At 43.1% G+C, this 23,332-nt stretch overlaps 3 protein-coding genes across 5 annotated transcripts in view; all 3 read left to right on the plus strand.

The window, feature by feature from the left end:
- LOC100489750 (C-reactive protein) overlaps positions 1–19,025 on the plus strand; it is a 42,807-nt gene extending 23,782 nt beyond the window's left edge. For 2 of the 3 annotated variants that reach the window (XM_031891194.1, XM_031891195.1), the window contains exons 2-3: positions 15,976–16,034; positions 18,168–18,890. In XM_031891194.1, the coding sequence (XP_031747054.1) occupies positions 15,980–16,034; positions 18,168–18,805 (693 nt within the window). In that variant the 5' untranslated portion in view covers positions 15,976–15,979 and the 3' untranslated portion in view covers positions 18,806–18,890. Of the gene's footprint in view, positions 1–12,716; positions 12,805–15,975; positions 16,035–18,167 lie in introns of those variants that run through there. The other variant, XM_002937750.5, reaches the window with a different exon arrangement.
- The window catches only part of MGC108147 (protein), a 60,550-nt gene that overhangs the window by 4,919 nt on the left and 32,299 nt on the right, over positions 1–23,332 (plus strand). The gene's annotated exons all lie outside the window — the stretch shown is intronic.
- LOC100487769 (C-reactive protein) overlaps positions 12,760–23,332 on the plus strand; it is a 35,477-nt gene continuing 24,904 nt past the window's right edge. The window contains exon 1 of the mRNA XM_031891192.1: positions 12,760–12,804. The gene's annotated coding sequence lies outside the window, so the exon portion shown is untranslated. The remainder of the gene's footprint in view (positions 12,805–23,332) is intronic.

Here is a 23,332-nt window from a genome sequence, read left to right on the forward strand (position 1 = left end):
AAGTCAATTGGATTATTCCCCTGCCTACATCACTAAGCTTCTGTTACAAGTCCTGGATACAGACTACATATCCCACAATTCCTTCCCTGCTCATCCATAATCACTGATATACCAGGTAAATAGTCTTGAGCTTTGTTCTTATCTCCAGCAGTCATCCTGTTCAACAAAGTGTCATTCTAGAGACCAATATTCCTTAAGGCAAGGCAATGCAAAATATCATTTTTTGCCTAATAAAAGAAACCAAAATTCTAAGCAGCTTTCCAATATACATTTATTACAAGTTTGTAATGGTTTTTGAGTTATTTGTATTTATAATTGCTATTAGAAGCAGTGCTTGCCTGTCCTTTTCTATTCCCTGCCCTGGTGGCTCAGACTGTTGAAACAATGTAACACAAGGCAGCAGACTGACAGACCTGTATTGCTGGAGGAGACTGACCTTTGCAACATTGTTTAAAATGTAACAACCAGGAGTTCAGCAAATTCTACACTATACTGTATATATAGAATATAAATGTCACACTATACTGTATATATACAATAGAAATGGCACACTATACTGTATATATAGAATATACATGTCACACTATACTGTATATATAGAATATAAATGTCACACTATACTGTATATATACAATATAAATGGCACTGTATATATACAATATAAATGGCACACTATACTGTATATATAGAATATAAATGGCACACTATACTGTATATATACAATATAAATGGCACACTATACTGTATATATAGAATATAAATGGCACACTATACTGTATATATAGAATATAAATGTCACACTATACTGTATATATACAATATAAATGGCACACTATACTGTATATATAGAATATAAATGGCACACTATACTGTATATATACAATATAAATGGCACACTATACTGTATATATACAATATAAATGTCACACTATACTGTATATATAGAGTATAAATGTCACACTATACTGTATATATAGAATATAAATGGCACACTATACTGTATATATAGAATATAAATGTCACACTATACTGTATATATAGAATATAAATGGCACACTATACTGTATATATAGAATATAAATGGCACACTATACTGTATATATAGAATATAAATGGCACACTATACTGTATATATACAATATAAATGGCACACTATATACTGTATATATAGAATATAAATGCCACACTATACTGTATATATACAATATAAATGGCACACTATACTGTATATATAGAATATAAATGGCACACTATACTGGATATATAGAATATAAATGGCACACTATACTGTATATATACAATAAAAATGGCACACTATACTGTATATATACAATATAAATGGCACACTATACTGTATATATACAATATAAATGGCACACTATACTGTATATATAGAATATAAATGTCACACTATACTGTATATATAGAATATAAATGGCACACTATACTGTATATATACAATAAAAATGGCACAATATACTGTATATTTACAATATAAATGTCACAATGTAAGGCCTATTAGTAGTTAATACAGATAATTACTACATGACAGCTCAGAAACCAGTGTAATTAGCATCAGAATTTAATAATCAGCCCTGTAGCATCAGCTTTTATTATAGGCTAACCTCATTTTCTGCTTGATAATTTACTATGACCCCTAAGCTCAGCTTCTCAACAGCTTCTCAAAGCGCGAGTATGTGAGTGTTACAGACACTGTCCAAGATGGTGACCCCCTGTGACTGATGCAATTAGTTCTGTATATGAAAATGGCATTTTTAGCCATATTCATTTTTAGGGTTTAGTTCTCCTTTAAGTAACTTACGTACCCCATGCTGTACTCTCCTCATGTCAAAAGAACGGGCGACAATTTTTTTTTTCCGCGCAACATTTTGCCGTTTTGCAAATCTTTTAAAAGATTAGCAAATTTTTTGACGAAGCAAAACGGGACAGATTCGCTCATCACTACCTGGGTGCATTGTGTCAATTCCCTGCTTGATTGGCTAATACCAGGTTTGCAGCTGTGTAAAGTGACCTATTGTTCTGTGTTAATTCTGACATAAATAGGCTTTAGAGCAGAACCTGCTTCAATTACAGGCCCACAAACATATTTCTACTTCAACATGCTAATTTACCCTTTAACACTAGAGGGCAGTGTAGGATTATATATATACAGACCATTGCACTCACTACTGGTATTGCATAGAAATTGTTATATTGGGGATGCAAGACTGAATGTGATTTGATCTTCTTTTCATAATTGTTTATTGTCTTTCCTTGATCTACATCAGGCAATAGGCCATATAGTGGTATATAAGCTAGGCAATAATAATAACAGTGATACAACCCCTACTGGAACACACTATGGTGAGTATTTATTAACACCACTGGTGAAGTTTGTCATCAATGTTAATAAATACGCCCCTATGAGTCTTTTTTGGTCTGTTTACTTGTTACATGCACTGACTGAGTCACTGCTTCCTGCCTGCTTCCACTTCCACCACTTCCTCTTCCTGTGTAGGCCTTCCTTCCTCTCAGCTCACACAGGTAGGGACCTGTGTTGGTCAGGTTGTAACCCGCATAAACCATGGGTCAGGCAGTTCCGGCTAACATCCGCTATGACTTTACTATGCCCCTATGTCAGGCCGACATCCGCTATGACTTTACTATGCCCCTATGTCAGGCCGACATCCGCTATGACCTTACTATGCCCCTATGTCAGGCCGACATCCACTGAGACCTTACTATGCCCCTATGTCAGGCCGACATCCACTATGACCTTACTATGCCCCTATGTCAGGCCGACATCCACTAAGACCTTACTATGCCCCTATGTCAGGCCGACATCCACTATGACCTTACTATGTCCCTATGTCAGGCCAACATCCACTATGACCTTACTATGTCCCTATGTCAGGCCAACATCCACTATGACCTTACTATGTCCCTATGTCAGGCCGACATCCACTATGACCTTACTATGCCCCTATGTCAGGCCGACATCCACTGAGACCTTACTATGTCCCTATGTCAGGCCGACATCCACTATGACCTTACTATGTCCCTATGTCAGGCCGACATCCACTGAGACCTTACTATGTCCCTATGTCAGGCCAACATCCACTATGACCTTACTATGTCCCTATGTCAGGCCGACATCCACTATGACCTTACTATGCCCCTATGTCAGGCCGACATCCACTGAGACCTTACTATGTCCCTATGTCAGGCCGACATCCACTATGACCTTACTATGTCCCTATGTCAGGCCGACATCCACTGAGACCTTACTATGTCCCTATGTCAGGCCAACATCCACTATGACCTTACTATGCCCCTATGTCAGGCCGACATCCACTGAGACCTTACTATGTCCCTATGTCAGGCCGACATCCACTATGACCTTACTATGTCCCTATGTCAGGCCGACATCCACTATGACCTTACTATGTCCCTATGTCAGGCCAACATCCACTATGACCTTACTATGTCCCTATGTCAGGCCGACATCCACTGAGACCTTACTATGCCCCTATGTCAGGCCGACATCCACTGAGACCTTACTATGCCCCTATGTCAGGCCGACATCCACTGAGACCTTACTATGTCCCTATGTCAGGCCAACATCCACTATGACCTTACTATGTCCCTATGTCAGGCCAACATCCACTATGACCTTACTATGTCCCTATGTCAGGCCAACATCCACTATGACCTTACTATGTCCCTATGTCAGGCCAACATCCACTATGACCTTACTATGCCCCTATGTCAGGCCGACATCCACTATGACCTTACTATGTCCCTATGTCAGGCCGACATCCACTGAGACCTTACTATGCCCCTATGTCAGGCCGACATCCACTGAGACCTTACTATGTCCCTATGTCAGGCCAACATCCACTATGACCTTACTATGTCCCTATGTCAGGCCAACATCCACTATGACCTTACTATGTCCCTATGTCAGGCCAACATCCACTATGACCTTACTATGTCCCTATGTCAGGCCGACATCCACTATGACCTTACTATGTCCCTATGTCAGGCCAACATCCACTATGACCTTACTATGCCCCTATGTCAGGCCGACATCCACTATGACCTTACTATGTCCCTATGTCAGGCCAACATCCACTATGACCTTACTATGTCCCTATGTCAGGCCAACATCCACTATGACCTTACTATGTCCCTATGTCAGGCCGACATCCACTGAGACCTTACTATGCCCCTATGTCAGGCCGACATCCACTGAGACCTTACTATGCCCCTATGTCAGGCCGACATCCACTGAGACCTTACTATGCCCCTATGTCAGGCCGACATCCACTGAGACCTTACTATGCCCCTATGTCAGGCCGACATCCACTACTAGCCTCTATTGGACGGCGCGTGCCTGCTCCGCCCTGCAGGAGTGGGCAGGTTTGGGTGCAGGTCAACGTTTTGTTGACCTGCAAATCGCTAACTCCTACCTTCCCATGCACAAAAACAGTACACAGAAGACAAATGCTGCTCCAACACAGAGTAGTAGCCCAGACAGGACAGGTATCCCCGGTCTCCCTACATACACATAGGTGTGATGACCTTGTACAGTGTATAGCAGAACTACAAGAATCAGACTGCAGTGTAGGCGTTTAGCTTATGCTGAGGGGATGGGGCACCTGGACCACCACTCCCACTTGTTGAATGTCTTTTCACTATTGGTCTTTTTGTGCCTTCATTTTTGGTTTTGTGCTTAGTAGTTGTCGCCATGCTCTCTCTGCTCCTCCCCCTCATTTCCTCTTCCTGTGTCCACAACCTTTCTCTATACTACACCTAGTGCTAAACCATGTGTTCTGCATCGCTCTGGGGGTGGTATAAAGTCATCACATAGACACATGGGCTACAGGATCTCCACCTTTGTACGGTTATGAGCTATGCTACACAATCATAGGAAATGAGCCTTAGAAATATCTTCATAAACCATGGTGCCCAAACATATCTTAGGTAAGTAAATATTCCCCTTATGCATTTTATATAGCGTGATGTGCCTGGGATATGGTTACTGCCTCAATGAACAGTCTGTTTGAGAACTTTGGCCTGTGGTCATGGTGTATCTAGTAGAAGTAAATCTAAAGCAACTGGACTTGTTTAGTAATCATTGAAGACGTTTCACTACTCATCCGAGCAGCTTCTTCAGTTCAACTGACTGGTATGGTAAGTCCTCAGCATTAGGGATGTAGCGAACTGTTCGCCGGCGAACTAATTCGTGCGAATATCGGGTGTTCGCAAGTCCGCAAATTCGCGAACTTTTGGCGATGTTCGCCATTTGGGTTCGCCTTAGCTGGCGCCAAATTTTGACCTCTCACCCCAGACCAGCAGATACATGTCAGGCAATCAGGCAGCTCTCCCTCCTGGGCCACCCCCCCCCCCCCCTTGGACCACTCCCTTCCATATATAAACCGAAGCCCAGCAGCCATTTTACATTCTGCCTGTGTGTGCTTGAAGAGATAGTGTAGGGAGAGAAGCTGTGATTGATTTCAGGGAGAGTTTAAGTAGGATTTCTGGCTAGTAATCTACTACTGCTCTGTATTTGTGTGGGGATAGGAGCTGTGCATTCATTTCAGGGAGAGTTTAAGTAGGATTTCTGGCTAGTAATCTACTTTCTACTGCTCTGTATTTGTGTGGGGATAGGAGCTGTGCATTCATTTCAGGGAGAGTTTAAGTAGGATTTCTGGCTAGTAATCTACTTTCTACTGCTCTGTATTTGTGTGGGGATAGGAGCTGTGCATTCATTTCAGGGAGAGTTTAAGAAGATTTCTGGCTAGTAATCTACTTTCTACTGCTCTGTATTTGTGTGGGGATAGGAGCTGTGCATTCATTTCAGGGAGAGTTTAAGTAGGATTTCTGGCAAGTAATCTACTTTCTACTGCTCTGTATTTTTTGTCTAAATAACAATTTGTCTAAATAACAATAATAATTCCGTGTCCAGAAACATCACTTGAGTGACGGTTTTCCACCAGCAATAATATATTCCGTATCCACTACTGTATACGTTGCCCTTGCAGGCCTTGTTGCCCGGTGTCTGCAACCAAGTGCCACCTAGCTGTGTGATCTTTTTCACAATTTGTCTAAATAACAATAATAATTCCGTGTCCAGAAACATCACTTGAGTGACGGTTTTCCACCAGCAATAAAATATTCCGTATCCACTACTGTATACGTTGCCCTTGCAGGCCTTGTTGCCCGGTGTCTGCAACCAAGTGCCACCTAGCTGTGTGATCTTTTTCACAATTTGTCTAAATAACAATAATAATTCCGTGTCCAGAAACATCACTTGAGTGACGGTTTTCCACCAGCAATAAAATATTCCGTATCCACTACTGTATACGTTGCCCTTGCAGGCCTTGTTGCCCGGTGTCTGCAACCAAGTGCCACCTAGCTGTGTGAGCTTTTTCACAATTTGTCTAAATAACAATAATAATTCCGTGTCCAGAAACATCACTTGAGTGACGGTTTTCCACCAGCAATAAAATATTCCGTATCCACTACTGTATACGTTGCCCTTGCAGGCCTTGTTGCCCGGTGTCTGCAACCAAGTGCCACCTAGCTGTGTGATCTTTTTCACAATTTGTCTAAATAACAATAATAATTCCGTGTCCAGAAACATCACCCAAGTTGTTGTTGTTTTGTAAAAATAAAAAAAATGCCAGGCAAAGGCAGGCCGCCACGCAGAGGCACTAGGGGCCGTGCTGCTATGATATCCTGTGGCCCTAGGAAATTGCCCAGTTTTCCGAAGGCACTTACCCTGAACTCCCAAAATGCTGAAGAGGTAGTTGACTGGCTTACACAGCACACCCCATCCTCTACTGTTTCTAACTTTGCCACAACATCCTCATCCTCCTTTGCTATGGGCACCCCACGTACCACTTCCTCCACCACCGCCGCCCCTTCTTCACTGGAATCAGAGGAGTTATTTACTCATGAGTTTGTTGAACTGAGTGATGCGCAACCATTATTGCCAGAAGAAGATGAAGGAGATGCGGACGTTACACCAGATATCATAATTCAGGCAGGCAACACAACAGAGATGGACATAAGGTGTGATGATGATGAGGTCCCCGCTGCTGCTGTCTTCTGTGAGCTGTCAGAAGAAATTGATGCATCTGAGGAGAATGATGATGAGGAGAGTGATATTTTGTGGGTGCCCACAAGAAGAGAGCAAGAGGAGGATAGTTCAGATGGAGAGACGGAGAGTCAGAGAGGCAGGAGGAGATTAAGACTTAGAAGAAGCAGGGACAGCTCCCAGGGAACAGTAGGGCAACAACATGAATCGGCACCTGTGGTCAGCCAGCCAACGCACCCGCCAACTTCTACTGTTACTGCTAGAAAGCCCACATCAAAAGGCTCAGCAGTGTGGCATTTTTTTAATGTGTGTGCCTCTGACAAAAGCGCTGTAATTTGCAATGAGTGCAGTCAGAAACTGAGTCTTGGGAAGCCCAACACCCACTTAGGTACAACTGCTATGCGAAGGCACATGAACGCCAAACACAAAGCACTATGGGAGCAACACCTCAAAGGCAGCAGCCAAACGCTAAGCCACCCTCCTTCTGCTCCAGCATCTTACTGCTCTACCTCTGCTGTCCTTGACCCGTCTCAACCACCCTCCACTCCGCCTTCCAGTTCCTGCTCATCTGCCCCCAGCCAAGTTTCTGTGAGGGCCATGTTTGAGCGTAAGAAACCAATGCCTCCGAGTCATCCCCTTGCCCGGCGTCTGACAGCTGGATTGTCTGCACTCTTAGCCCGCCAGCTTTTACCATACCAGCTGGTGGACTCTGAGGCTTTCCACCAATTTGTAGCAATTGGGACACCGCAGTGGAAGGTACCCAGCCGCAATTTTTTTTCACAGAAGGGAATACCACACCTGTACCAGCATGTGCAGAGCCAAATCACCGCATCTCTGTCATTTAGTGTTGGGGCAAAGGTCCATATGACTACTGACACATGGTCCTCCAAGCATGGTCAGGGCAGGTATGTCACCTACACTGCCCACTGGGTGAACCTGGTGATGGCTGGGAAGCAGGGAATGCGTGGTTCAACAACAGTGGAGTTGGTGTCACCGCCACGGGTTGCATGCGGGTCTGCCACCACCTCTACTCCTCCTTTGCTCTCTAACTCGTCTTCTAACTCGTCTTCTAACTCGTCTTCTAAGTCGTCGTCTTCTAACTTGGCTTCTTCCTCGGCTTCTTCCTCCTCTGCTGCTGTGTCCTCCTCCACACCTGTGCACCCTCAGCTCCACATAGGCTATTCGACGTGCCAGGTACGCCGTTGTCATGCTGTCTTGGGCATGACGTGCCTGGAAAGTAGAAACCATACCGGATCTGTACTCCTGTCATCTCTGCACTCACAGGCCGATCGGTGGCTGACCCCACACCAACTGAAAATTGGAAAAGTGGTGTGTGACAACGGAAGCAATCTGTTGGCAGCACTGAGACTGGGCAATTTAACACATGTGCCCTGCATGGCACATGTTTTAAATTTGATAGTCCAACGGTTTGTCTCGAAGTACCCAGGATTGCAGGACATTCTCAGGCAGTCCAGGAAGGTGTCTGGCCATTTCAGACGTTCCTACACAGCCATGGCACGCCTTGCTGACATTCAGCGGCGGCACAACTTGCCAGTCAAGCGTTTAATTTGCGACAGCCAGACTCGCTGGAATTCAACGCTCCTCATGTTTGAACGTCTGCTGCAACAACAAAGAGCCATCAATGAATACCTGTTTGAACTGGGTGGTAGGACTGGATCTGCAGAGCTGGGGATTTTTTTCCCCCGTTACTGGGTGCTTATGCGCGACGCCTGCAGGCTGATGCGCCCTTTTGACGAGGTCACAAATATGGTTAGTCGCACTGAAGGCACCATCAGCGACCTAATACCCTTTGCTTTTTTTCTTGAGCGTGCCGTGCGACGAGTGACAGATGACGCTGTAGACCAGCGTGACCAAGAGCCTGATTTCTGGGTGGAATCACCAGAACGTTCCCAGGCACCTGCTGCAACGCAGGGAGAGGTGTCAGAAGCAGAGTCAGAGGAGGAAGGTGGCTTTGTGGAGGCAGAAGACCAACAGGAGCAGGCTTCCCAGGGGGCTTGTGGTCACCTTTTGTGGAGCCCTGGTCTTGTACGTGGCTGGGGGGAGGAGACGGTGGTGGATGAGGACGTAGTCCACCTCTGCATCCAACCTTGTGAGAATGGGGTCTTTCATGCTGTCATGCCTGTTGAAGGACCCCCGTATCAAGAGGCTTAAGGAGAAGGACCTGTACTGGGTGGCAACGCTACTAGACCCTCGTTACAAGCATAAAGTGGCAGAAATGTTACCAACGTACCACAAGTCCGAAAGGATGCTGCATTTCCAAACCAGCCTGCAAAACATGTTGTACAATTCTTTTAAGGGTGATGTCACTCCACATTCCAGGGGCAGAGGTGCCGGTAATCCTCCCACGAGCACACCTGCAAGGACAATGCACTTTGGCCACTCTGTAACGTCAGACATGCAAAGTTTTTTCAGTCCAAGGCAGCGCCAGGACCCTTCTGGATCCACCCTCAGAGAACGCCTCGACCGGCAGGTAGCGGACTACCTGGCATTAACTGCAGATATTGACACTCTGAGGAGCAATGAACCCCTGGACTACTGGGTGCGCAGGCTTGATCTGTGGCCAGAGCTGTCACAATTTGCCATAAATCTGTTGTCTTGCCCTGCCTCAAGTGTCCTCTCAGAAAGGACCTTTAGTGCAGCAGGAGGGATTGTAACTGAGAAGAGAACTCGCCTAGGTCACAAAAGTGTTGATTACCTGACCTTTATTAAAATGAATGAGGCATGGATCTCGGAGGGTTACTGCACGCCGGAAGACTTGTTCTGACTGCCCATGCAGCTGTCCTTCTCTGCACGCCGCTTGACACCACACACAGCTGTCCTTTAGCGTCCTCCTCCACCACCGTACAAACTAGGGTGCAAATCCTACTGGCTTAATTGTAAGCCAAACTTTTTGGACAGGTAAATCCTGAATTTTTCTCTCTTCTACTCTTCTGTGCTTGTCACCCTATCTGAGTTCTTTGAAAGGGTTTGGCTGGGGCATGGTTATGATACCATCTAGCTTTGATGTTTTTAATGTCTTCTGTGCTTGTCACCCTATATGAGTTCTTTGAAAGGGTTTGGCTGGGGCATGGTTATGATACCATCTAGCTTTGATGTTTTTAATGTCTTCTGTGCTTGTCACCCTATCTGAGTTCTTTGAAAGGGTTTGGCTGGGGCATGGTTATGATACCATCTAGCTTTGATGTTTTTAATGTCTTCTGTGCTTGTCACCCTATCTGAGTTCTTTGAAAGGGTTTGGCTGGGGCATGGTTATGATACCATCTAGCTTTGATGTTTTTAATGTCTTCTGTGCTTGTTGTCACCCTATCTGAGTTCTCTGAAAGGGTTTGGCTGGGGCATGGTTATTATACCATCTAGCTTTGATGTTTTTAATGTCTTCTGTGCTTGTTGTCACCCTATCTTAGTTCTTTGAAAGGGTTTGCCTGGGGCATGGTTATGATACCATCTATCTGAGATATTTTTTCTGTCCTCTGTGCTTCAGTGGCTGCAACAAAAAAACCATAATTTTTTAGGAATGTACACATTCCTGATTTTTCAGGGTTCTGCAACTGCGGCAAAATCGTATCTTTTATGGTCACCACAGGTGATCGAAAAGGTAGGACAAACCTGGGCCCACACTGCAGAATCAGTGTTTTTTGGTTCACGTTACTCTACATTGAATTACCTCTGCCTGACCATGCACGTGCGCACAAGCACGGTGACTGCTAAACACACCACTACAGAAATATTCCCACCGACGGGACGAACGTCCTGGAGGTGACAAGCAACTAGTAAAAACTAATATTCGCACACTTGACAGTATCATTAAAGCTTTTTGCGTTTTTTTTCGTTGCAGTAAATGCGGCGTTTTGTCTTTGCGTGTGAACCGGCCGTAACCTTTACACGACTTGATTGGAATGTAGATGCCGGACTTTTTAAAGCAGTTTATTACATAAGTTTAGGAATGTAGTGTGATTTCTGCCCTTTACAGCACAAAACGCAACGCTGTGTCAACAACGTATTTTTCAGAGAAATTTTTGCCATTGATGCCCCTCCTGCATGCCACTGTCCAGGTCATGGCACCCTTTAAACAACTTTAAAATCAGTTTTCTGGCCAGAGATGGCTTTTCTAGGTCTTAAAGTTCGCCTTCCCATTGAAGTCTATGGGGTTCGCAAAGTTCGCGAACGTTCGCACTTTCTGACGAAAGTTCGCGAACGGGTTCGCGAACATTTTTTTTCAGGTTCGCTACATCCCTACTCAGCATATGTACTCTTCCACTAACCCACTCACAATGGCACTTTGTAACTCTTCAGAGAGGTGACATCTGATACTCACAGAGGTGTGAATGCTGTGGGGTTACTGTGATAGACAGTATTTAGTAGAATTAAGTCTACTAAATCTATACATAGATAGGTTTGTGTGGGTGCTGGGTTTACTTGGAAGGGTTAAACGTGATGGACTCTGGTCTTTTTTCAACCCTATGTAACTATGTAACTATGTAACTATGTAACTATGTAATGCAGTTGCCTTTTCCAGGGTACAGGCAAAGGCCTCCTTTTATAAGATGATTTATAGGAGCTCCATTTTGTTTGAGTTATTTTCTCCCCATTCCTCTTCCTTTCACTGGCAGTGCAGGTTCCCTGGCCTCATTCCCAGAGACAACAGGAGGGCCCAACACCAGTTGGACTGCCTGAATTAACTCATTTGTTTTCTTTAAAGATATGGAGCTCCGCCTCTTGGGCTCGTGATCCACAGTCCTCTATATATAATGAACACGGGCTTTGTACTCTTATCTGCCTACTTGTGAATTTTTAGATAAAAACCTTTTAGATAAGTTTTCTGGTGAAAGTGTGAGGTGTTTTGTCATTGTTGTTTCCAGTTATATAAATATTTAGTAGGACCTGCCATGCTGTTTTCTCTCCTGACACCAAGATCAAATAAAATTTCATGCATCAACAAAGCACATGTAATGGCACCTTGGGCAATGATTGGGCAAAGTGTTAGTTACATAGTTACATAGTTACATAGGGTTGAAAAAAGACCAGTGTCCATCAAGTTCAACCCTTCCAAGTAAACCCAGCACCCACACCCTATACTGACCAATCTATACACTCACATACATAAACTATAAATACAACCAGTAATACTAACTGTAGATATTAGTATCACAATAGCCTTGGATATTCTGAATGATCAAGAACTCATCCAGGCCCCTCTTATAGGCATTAACAGAATCTGCCATTACCCCATCACTAGGAAGGGCATTCCCCAACCTCACTGCCCTCACCGTGAGGAACCCCCTACGCTGCTTCAAATGGAAGCTCTGTTCCTCTAATCTAAAGGGGTGACCTCTGGTGCGCTGATTGTTTTTATGGGAAAAAAGAACATCCCCCAACTGCCTATAATCCCCTCTAATGTACTTGTAAACATTTGTTTTGTTAAACAGAGAGCAGTACAGCCGCCACCTACTTATTCACAGGACTGCGCCCTGTTCTTATCTCTTACTGCCACCCAGCTAAGTGGCATTTTAAGGAGGGGCCACATTTGTATTCCAAGCTCTCTTCTCCTCAATATATTGTTCCAGTGACCTGGTACTTGTTCAGCTAAGAAGTCCCAAGTACCGGCTGTAGCTGCCCCACACTGCCTGCCAGGGCTGAGCCTCTCATCTACAAATACCCCATCAGGCATATTACCCAAGGTATGTAAAAGGAAATGGCATAACATATATTCAAAATTAAATGTAACCCCTACTGTAAATGATAAGGATATTAGCAGTCACTGAGGGGTTCTGTGCCCATATAAAGGCACAAGGCTGCAGGCTGAGTTATACAGGGAACTCTGAGTATCACTCATGTATTATAAGGGATAATGTACCCCCTACTGTAAATGATAAGGATATTAGCAGTCACTGAGGGGTTCTGTGCCCATATAAAGGCACAAGGCTGAGTTATACAGGGAACTCTGAGTATCACTCATGTATTATAAGGGATACTGTACCCCCTACTGTAAATGATAAGGATATTAGCAGTCACTCAGGGGTTCTGTGCCCATATAAAGGCACAAGGCTGCAGGCTGAGTTATACAGGGAACTCTGAGTATCACTCATGTATTATAAGGGATAATGTACCCCCTACTGTAAATGATAAGGATATTAGCAGTCACTGAGGGGTTCTGTGACCATATAAATGCACAAGGCTGCAGGCTGAGTTATACAGGGAACTCTGAGTATCACTCATGTATTATAAGGGATAATGTACCCCCTACTGTAAATGATAAGGATATTAGCAGTCACTGAGGGGTTCTGTGGCCATATAAAGGCACAAGGCTGCAGGCTGAGTTATACAGGGAACTCTGAGTATCACTCATGTATTATAAGGGATAATGTACCCCCTACTGTAAATGATAAGGATATTAGAAGTCACTGAGGGGTTCTGTGCCCATATAAAGGCACAAGGCTGCAGGCTGAGTTATACAGGGAACTCTGAGTATCACTCATGTATTATAAGGGATAATGTACCCCCTACTGTAAATGATAAGGATATTAGAAGTCACTGAGGGGTTCTGTGCCCATATAAAGGCACAAGGCTGCAGGCTGAGTTATACAGGGAACTCTGAGTATCACTCATGTATTATAAGGGATAATGTACCCCCTACTGTAAATGATAAGGATATTAGCAGTCACTGAGGGGTTCTGTGCCCATATAAAGGCACAAGGCTGCAGGCTGAGTTATACAGGGAACTCTGAGTATCACTCATGTATTATAAGGGATAATGTACCCCCTACTGTAAATGATAAGGATATTAGAAGTCACTGAGGGGTTCTGTGCCCATATAAAGGCACAAGGCTGCAGGCTGAGTTATACAGGGAACTCTGAGTATCACTCATGTATTATAAGGGATAATGTACCCCCTACTGTAAATGATAAGGATATTAGAAGTCACTGAGGGGTTCTGTGCCCATATAAAGGCACAAGGCTGCAGGCTGAGTTATACAGGGAACTCTGAGTATCACTCGTGTATTATAAGGGTGACAACTTCAGTAATACACAATATCTTGCATTTAAATTCAGTACCTTAGATCAGTGGTCAAACTTTTTCCATTCAAGCATCCCGTAGAGGTCCAACCTATTACAGCCCACTTAGCTCATACCAAAATAATAGATATAGAAAACATTAATGGATCAGTCATTCAGCCATAGCCTCAAGAATATCTTGCACAGCAAATATGTTTTCATTGCAAATCTGACCCTAACTGACCTACAGTCGGACCCCCCCCCCCCCCCAGATGTTGAACCAACCCGACAGTTTGGAAACCACTGTTTTGAAAGCTCCAATGATGTGAATAATGTATAGTCTCAGTAAAATTTAGTGCATGCCAGTAGCATAGAAATAAAGTATAATAGTGATATTTATAATTAAAGGAGGAGTTCTTTAACCATTCCTGCACTGTACATGGGAGCAGCCATCTTGTTCTAATGACCCTCACCACAAATGTAAATGATCCCTGTACTGTTAAGTGGAGATATTCATAAAACACATTGTCAGGAACACTCCATTCTCAGATGCGCCTGACACAGGAACGGGGAACAAGGGGTTACACTCAGTCACCTTTCACACAGGTTAGACTAATATCAAGCACCCCCCAAACACACCACCGCCCCAAATACAACTATTCGCTGCCACCATCTATCATTAACAGGCGATAGAAACCTAATACACAAGTATATCACACAAGCTTTCTCTCACTGTAAGTAGGGTTGAACTGGTCACATGACCCCTCCCCTATAGAGAGCTGTACTTCTCATGCCAGTTTCTTGTCATATAATATTGGTACTTGCCAGTACTCAATATTATTATGAAAGTAGGGGATTGTTTTAACCCATATGTGGGTGATCAAAATGATACCAAACATGAGGGGTGTCTCATGTCCCAGTCCCCCCGAAACTATCCCTCCTAACTGGTGGGTATAGGAAGTCCTTGTTTGGTATCATTGGGAAGCATGGGACCCCCTCATAAACAATACATGATTTATGAGGATGTGAACCCTAAAGCAAAGGAGATATGGATCCATTTCTAGAATCCATATTTTCTGTATGCTGTCCCCCCCTGCTGTTCCTAGGTCCACACTTTGCCTTTCTTTGATCAACAGATCAAAGACCCCAGCTTCATGCTTCAACGGGCTGGTCCCACATTGTCTGATTAAGTTACATATAGTTACATAGTTACATAGGGTTGAAAAAAGACCAGTGTCCATCAAGTTCAACCCATCCAAGTAAACCCAGCACACCTAACCCACACCTACCAATCTATACACTCACATACATAAACTATATATACAACCACTAGTACTAACTGTAGATATTAGTATCACAATAGCCTTGGATATTCTGATTGATCAAGAACTCATCCAGGCCCCTCTTATAGGCATTAACAGAATCTGCCATTACAGCATCACTAGGAAGGGCATTCCCCAACCTCACTGCCCTCACCGTGAGGAACCCCCTACACTGCTTCAAATGGAAGCTCCGTTCCTCTAATCTAAAGGGGTGGCCTCTGGTCACCTTCCCGCAGTCCCTGGTTGCATATTTAATTAAGGGTCTCTGCGGGAGCCCGAGACCAGATGTTGATAGTGTGTATTGGGTTAATTAGGGGCGTCTGGTGGACACAACGCAAATGCTGCCAGGTTTACATTTTTACAATGCCAGGGCAATATGGCCTGGCACGACACACGTGTAGCTTTAAATTTGAGGACATCTGGTGAGCCTGGCGTTTCCAGGATAGGCAAATACTAATCATTTTAGCTTATTTGTGGGATATGGCATGAAATAATGACTTTATGGCTTGTTAAGTGAAACCTTCTCTCATTTAGGAACATGGAGATGCGAGTCCTTTGGCTTTTGCTCTTTGCTGGATCCGTGGCACAAGAAGGTAAGTAAAGAACCATCAATAGAAATTGATCACTGAATGGGTTGGGAATGTTTGTATGTATAGGTATTGGATCCCTTATCCGTAAACCCGTTATTCAGAAACTTCTGAATTACGGAAAGGCCATCTCCCCTAAACTCCATTTTAATCAAATTAATTTAGATTTTTAAAAATGATTCCCTTTCCTCTGTAATAATAAAACAGTAGCTGTACTTGATCCCAACTAAGATATAATTACCCCTTATTGGGGGCAGAACAGCCCTGTTGGGTTTATTTCATGGTTAAATGATTCCCTTTTCTCTGTAATAATAAAACAGTACCTGTACTTGATCCCAACTAAGTTATAATTACCCCTTATTGGGGGCAGAACAGCCCTATTGGGTTTATTTAATGGTTAAATGATTCCATTTTCTCTGTAATAATAAAACAGTACCTGTACTTGATCCCAACTAAGATATAATTACCCCTTATTGGGGGGTAGAACAGTCCTATTGGGTTTATTTAATGGTTAAATGATTCCATTTTCTCTGTAATAATAAAACAGTACCTGTACTTGATCCCAACTAAGATATAATTACCCCTTATTGGGGCAGAACAGCCCTATTGGGTTTATTTAATGGTTAAATGATTCCATTTTCTCTGTAATAATAAAACAGTACCTTGTAATTGATCCCAACTAAGATATAATTACCCCTTATTGGGGCAGAATAGCCCTATTGGGTTTATTTCATGGTTAAATGATTCCCTTTTCTCTGTAATAATAAAACAGTACCTGTACTTGATCCCAACTAAGATATAATTACCCCTTATTGGGGGCAGAACAGCCCTATTGGGTTTATTTAATGGTTAAATGATTCCCTTTTCTCTGTAATAATAAAACAGTACCTGTACTTGATCCCAACTAAGATATAATTACCCCTTATTGGGGCAGAACAGCCCTATTGGGTTTATTTCATGGTTAAATGATTCCCTTTTCTCTGTAATAATAAAACAGTACCTTTACTTGATCCCAACTAAGATATAATTACCCCTTATTGGGGCAGAACAGCCCTATTGGGTTTATTTCATGGTTAAATGATTCCCTTTTCTCTGTAATAATAAAACAGTACCTGTACTTGATCCCAACTAAGATATAATTACCCCTTATTGGGGGCAGAACAGCCCTATTGGGTTTATTTCATGGTTAAATGATTCCCTTTTCTCTGTAATAATAAAACAGTACCTGTACTTGATCCCAACTAAGATATAATTACCCCTTATTGGGGGCAGAACAGCCCTATTGGGTTTATTTCATGGTTAAATTATTCCCTTTTCTCTGTAATAATAAAACAGTACCTGTACTTGATCCCAACTAAGATATAATTACCCCTTATTGGGGTAGAACAGCCCTATTGGGTTTATTTCATGTTTAAAATGGTTTTGGGCAGACTTAAGTTCCAAATTACTGAAAGATCCCTTATCCCGAAAACCCCAGGTCCCAAGCATTCTGGATAACAGGTCCCAAACCTGTACTCGTGAAAAATTGTCAATTGTGGCAGCTGTACCCTGGCACTCTAGCATATAAGCCTGTCGCTTAGTCACTTATTCACGTCATACAGCAAATAACCCAGGCACCAGCGGCTGGCACTTAAGTCATTTCATTTATGAGGAATTGTTGGTCTTGAGAAATGTCATATATATTGTGATTTAGTTGGGGTGAAGGACAGACAGGCCAAAATGAGATGCAATGAGTCCTAAAATTGCCCGGCTGTGATTTATGTGATTTATACATTTTTTTTAACTCTTTGCTCTTCTTTAGTTTAAGAATAGAAATTATCTGGCTATTAGGGACATGGTAATGGTTTGAATGCCCATAATAACAATGATAATGTACCTTTAGAATTATTCTGCCTTTCTGGTGACCAGGCATTACTGACAGCAACCAGATATACTTTAGTTAGAGAGAGACACATGCAGAAACAGATGCAAATAAACTGATTAATATTCTGTTGCCCATTCCATCAAAGTCAAGCAACAGGTTCATTTTAACATTAATGTCCCCTTAGTTTTGTTTTACTGGTTGTTTCCCCTCATGGCTGTAAGGTTTCTAACTGTATTATCTTGTCTTTTTTCCATGAAACCCTTCTCTCCTTCAAGACATGGATAGAAATATCTTCTTCTTCCCCAAAAAGTCTGTTGATGATTATGTGGTTCTGAAACCAGTGGTGACTGGGCCTTTAAATAACTTCACCGTTTGCTTGAGGAGCTACACAGAGGTTGGAAACTCTGCCCTTTTTACCCTAGGCACCCCCAAATCACAAGTCCGCAATATGTTTGTTATTTACCAGTCCCATATACCTTATTCCCTACCATTTTATTATTCCATTATCTACATAAACAATACACAGGTGTACATAACTGGAAAGGCAAATCCTCTGGACTGGAATCACATCTGTGTGACCTGGGACTCTGACACTGGGGTTCTACAGCTTTGGGTTAATGGGAAAGTCTCCCCTCTCGCAGTACTGCAGAAAGGCTTTTCTATTGATCTCCAGGATGGTATTTCTCTGGGTCAGATGCAGAGATATTATAGATATCATAGTATGGAGTGGGATCGTGAAGCTTCCTTTCAAGGGGAAATAACCGATGTCCATATGTGGAATGAGGTTTTGCCTCCTGAGACCATATGGCAGGTCCAGCGAAATAGTTGGTATACGAGTGGGAATGTCATTAGCTGGAGGTCTCTGAACTACGCAATTAATGGAGATGTCATTGTGCAACCCAAACTCTATTGAAGATGTGGAAGTCTCCAAACTGCTTGAGCGCCTAGTATACAACCGACTGACGCTATTCCTCTCTGACAATAACCTCCTGGATCCCCTACAATCTGGTTTTAGACAACAACACTCCACAGAAACTGCTCTAACCCGACTAACAAATGACCTTCTTTCGGCTAAAGCCAAAAAACACTACTCGCTACTAATACTTCTCGATCTCTGTGCTGCTTTTGACACTGTGGATCAACCTCTTCTCCTCCAGACTCTCCGCTCTCTTGGCCTTCGGGACACTGCCTTATCCTGGTTTTCATCTTATCTCTCAGATCGATCCTTCAGTGTCTCTTACAATGGGGAATCACCTTCTCCCTTGCCTCTTTCTGTCGGGGTTCCTCAAGGCTCTGTCCTGGACCCCTTACTATTTTCTCTCTATACCTCCTCACTTGGCAAATTAATCAGTTCTTTTGGCTTTCAGTACCACCTCTATGCTGACGATACTCAGATCTATCTTTCCTCTCCTGATCTCAACCCAGAGCTTCTAACTCGCGTCTCTTCCTGCCTGTCCGCTATCTCCACTTGGATGTCCCAACGTTACCTTAAATTAAACCTCTCTAAAACTGAACTGCTTCTCTTTCCCCCATCCAATGCCCACATTGTTCCCGAGGTATCTATAACGGTTAACAATTCTACCATCACCCCATCTTCCCAGGCCCGGTGCCTTGGGGTTATCCTTGATTCTACCCTGTCCTTCACCCCTCATATCCAATCACTTATCAAATCATGTCACTTTCACCTAAGAAATATCTCCAAAATCCGATCATTTATCACCCAAGATGCTGCCAAAATTCTTATTCACTCTCTTATAATATCTCGCCTGGACTACTGTAACTCCCTATTAATTGGCCTTCCCCACCAAAGACTGTCCCCTCTCCAGTCCATAATGAATACTGCTGCCAGGCTCATACACCTCTCCAACCGCTCCTCCTCTGCCGTGCCACTCTGCCAATCCCTGCACTGGCTTCCCCTACCATCCAGGATAAAATTCAAACTAATGACTCTCACATTTAAAGCCGTCCATAACTCTGCCCCACCCTACATCTCTGAACTCATCTCTAGGTACCATCCAACCCGCTTGTTACGCTCCTCTACTGACCTGCTCCTCAACTCCTCTCTCATTCCCTCCTCACACATTCGCATTCAAGACTTTGCAAGGGCTGCCCCCCTTCTCTGGAATTCGCTCCCACAAACTGTCAGACTTTCTCCCAATCTCTCTGCCTTCAAGAGATCTCTAAAAACACATTTATTCAGAGAGGCTTACCCTAATCTAGTTTAGCAACACCCTGTGCCCCACCTCTCACACCTCTGGTCATGCCCATTCCCACACCTTGTGTCTCAACCCTTTCTCCTTGTAGATTGTAAGCTCTTTTGGGCAGGGCCCTCTTCACCTCTTGTATCGGTTACTGATTGCTTTATATGTTACTCTGTATGTCCAATGTATGTAACCCACTTATTGTACAGCGCTGCGGAATATGTTGGCGCTTTATAAATAAATGTTAATCTAATGTAATGAATCAGAGCGCAGTCATTGCTAATGGAGACTAATCTATGCCAACTGAAATACGTGGCTCTTGGTATATACCTTTATTAAACACACGCTTAATAAATATGCCCAAAATCCATTTTGTGACTTGTAGATCAATGAATGTTATTAAATGACATGTTTTTAAAGACCTCATACTTGTATTTCAGTGTTAGTTTTATTGTGCACAGTGTAGCAACATGTTTAATTATCTTTCCAGTGAAATGCTATTAGACAATATTAAGCATATAGTAGAATTTTTTAGAAGAACCACTTGCTAATAAAAACATTAAATTCTTACCATATACACTGTGATTACACTTGTACACTTGTAGCCAAATATAAATAGTCGCACAAATGAACGCACGCCATGTTAGCCATACACGCCAATACTTGCGGAAAATTACTGTATTAAAAATGACCATTTCGCTGCAAACTGGCGGCTGCGTCACTCTAGGGGAAACACATACATGAATAAATAACACTGCAAAGTCCATATTTTATTGCCAAAAGCTCATTAACTGTACTTTTCTATAATTACCGCCTGCCTGTAGTAGGTGTTAATTTTGAGTAAAATTGAGTAAAAAGACACATCTTTGAATAAATAACACTGTAAGTCCATATTTTATTGCAAAAAACTCATTTACTGTACTTTTCTATAATTTTTCGCCTGCCTGTAGTAGGTGTTAATTTTCGCATAGCCGAATGCGATATTTAGCGCGCAAAAGTTATAGTGAATCATGCGATCGTATTCTTTTCAGCGCAGAAATTAACGCATGCGGTAAAACTAGCGCGAGAAATAACCCATGCGAAAATGGCAATTTATCACACGCAATAATACTATGGTGAATCGCGCGCAAATTATCGCGTCTTTTTTACCGCAAAAAAGCGTGCGATAATTTTTATCGCACTTTAGTGAATCAGGCCCTGTATTTTCTATTTTTCAAAGAAATGCTTCAGTGCTGCTGGGGTATATTTTTTCCTGCCCAGTAGGGGGAGACATTTCTCCATCACACTCTCCTACTAAGAACATTAAAAAATACATGACCCTGTAGAAAGTCACTTGACGAGATAAGAGGTTGGTCCAATCCTGAGTTTGCCGTATCTACTGATTTAGTCTTGTTCTGCCTGCCGTAGCTTGGGCTGGCTACTGATTAGAGCTCTAGCTGCCTGTTATAACCTTGCATTGTCTACTGATCCCTGCTGCCTGTGTTCACTAAACTGATCTTTTGCTTCCTTCCCTGCGTTGGCCTTTCTAGTGGTTAATCTTATGCTGCCTGTTATGACTTTGGCTCAAGGTGGCCATGAACGTAACAATTACGATTTTTTTCTCCCACACTCCTGTAGAATCGGATTACACTCAATTAAATGGTGCACTTTCTGTGTTCCAGTAGCCTAAACCAGTGTTTTTCAACCTTTTTTGGGCAAAGGCACACTTGTTTCATGAAAAAAATCACGAGGCACACCACCATTAGAAAATGTTAAAAAATTTAACTCTGTGCCCAGCAGCAGTGCCCCCCTAGTACATTGGTGCCCAGCAGCAGTGCCCCCCTAGTACATTGGTGCCAAGAGCAGTGCCCCCCTAGTACATTGGTGCCCAGCAGCAGTGCCCCCCTAGTACATTGGTGCCAAGAGCAGTGCCCCCCTAGTACATTGGTGCCCTGCCTACGGCACACCAGGCAACATCTCGCGGCACACTAGTGTGCCGCGGAACAGTGGTTGAAAAACGCTGGCCTAAACCTCTATGAAGGAAACTGGGAACTGAGATTTATAGCGCAGTGTCTCCACCTAGTGGGCACTTAGGAGTACTCAGGGGAATTCCACTAGGAAAATAGTTTTTGGCAACAAAGATAAACTTTATGTAAAAGTAGAAAAATGCAGCAGGTTTATAATACTGTATAATTAAAAAATCTGCACTGGAGAGATGTGGGGAACTATCTGTCTCTCTAGCAGATAACACACTGACTGTCTGCCTAGCACAGTCTATTTAATATCTCAATCAGCTCTGGATGGGATTAAATAATGCACGGTTCAGTTCAATGTAAAATATCCCTTCCCAAGAGCTCATATACCCCAGGTAGCACTACCCGCCCCAAAGTACCTCTCATTGGACTTAGTAGCCACTCCCTTATAGCAGGTACATAAACAAAACCTATCCTCATACAGGGGCCCCACACTTGTAGCCTTGCCAGTATCCTCCCTTTGGTGGCTCACTCACCGGGGGGCGCTCACAGGCAAACACTATGGAATTCACACACAGATCTGCAGCGCAGACACTCTCTGAAGTGGCACTGGGCCCCTCCTGGATCTGTAGCAGTTTGGCAGGCAACAGGATCAGGGCCGCCGCTCCCTATAAGCAGAGTACTCAGTCTGCATAGGGCACCAACTCCCAGGGGGGCACCATCAGCTGCTCCAAAAAATAAAACATTTTTATATATTATAACATACCCCCCAACACTGTCCCGCCGGTTTTTATAGCGCATCCCGCTGTCCCGGATAGTTCAATCAATCTATGGGGGCAATTGGGGGCACTTACTATGGGGGCATTGTCTATGGGGGCTATTGGGGGCACTTCCGTAATATTTGGGGGAGGGGGCACAAAAGTAAATTTCTGCTTAGGGCACCCATTTGGTCAGCAGCGGCCCTGAACAGGATGGACTCTCTCTGAATAGTTGGAGCTCTAGGCCCTTTACTCATATATACAATATAAATGTCACACTATACTGTATATATACAATATAAATGGCACACTATACTGTATATATAGAATATAAATGTCACACTATACTGTATATATACAATAGAAATGGCACACTATACTGTATATATAGAATATAAATGTCACACTATACTGTATATATACAATAGAAATGTCACACTATACTGTATATATACAATATAAATGGCACACTATACTGTATATATACAATAGAAATGTCACACTATACTGTATATATAGAATATAAATG

This window comes from Xenopus tropicalis, chromosome 8 (genome assembly GCF_000004195.4).
Source record: "Xenopus tropicalis strain Nigerian chromosome 8, UCB_Xtro_10.0, whole genome shotgun sequence".
NCBI classification, from domain to species: Eukaryota; Metazoa; Chordata; class Amphibia; order Anura; family Pipidae; genus Xenopus; species Xenopus tropicalis.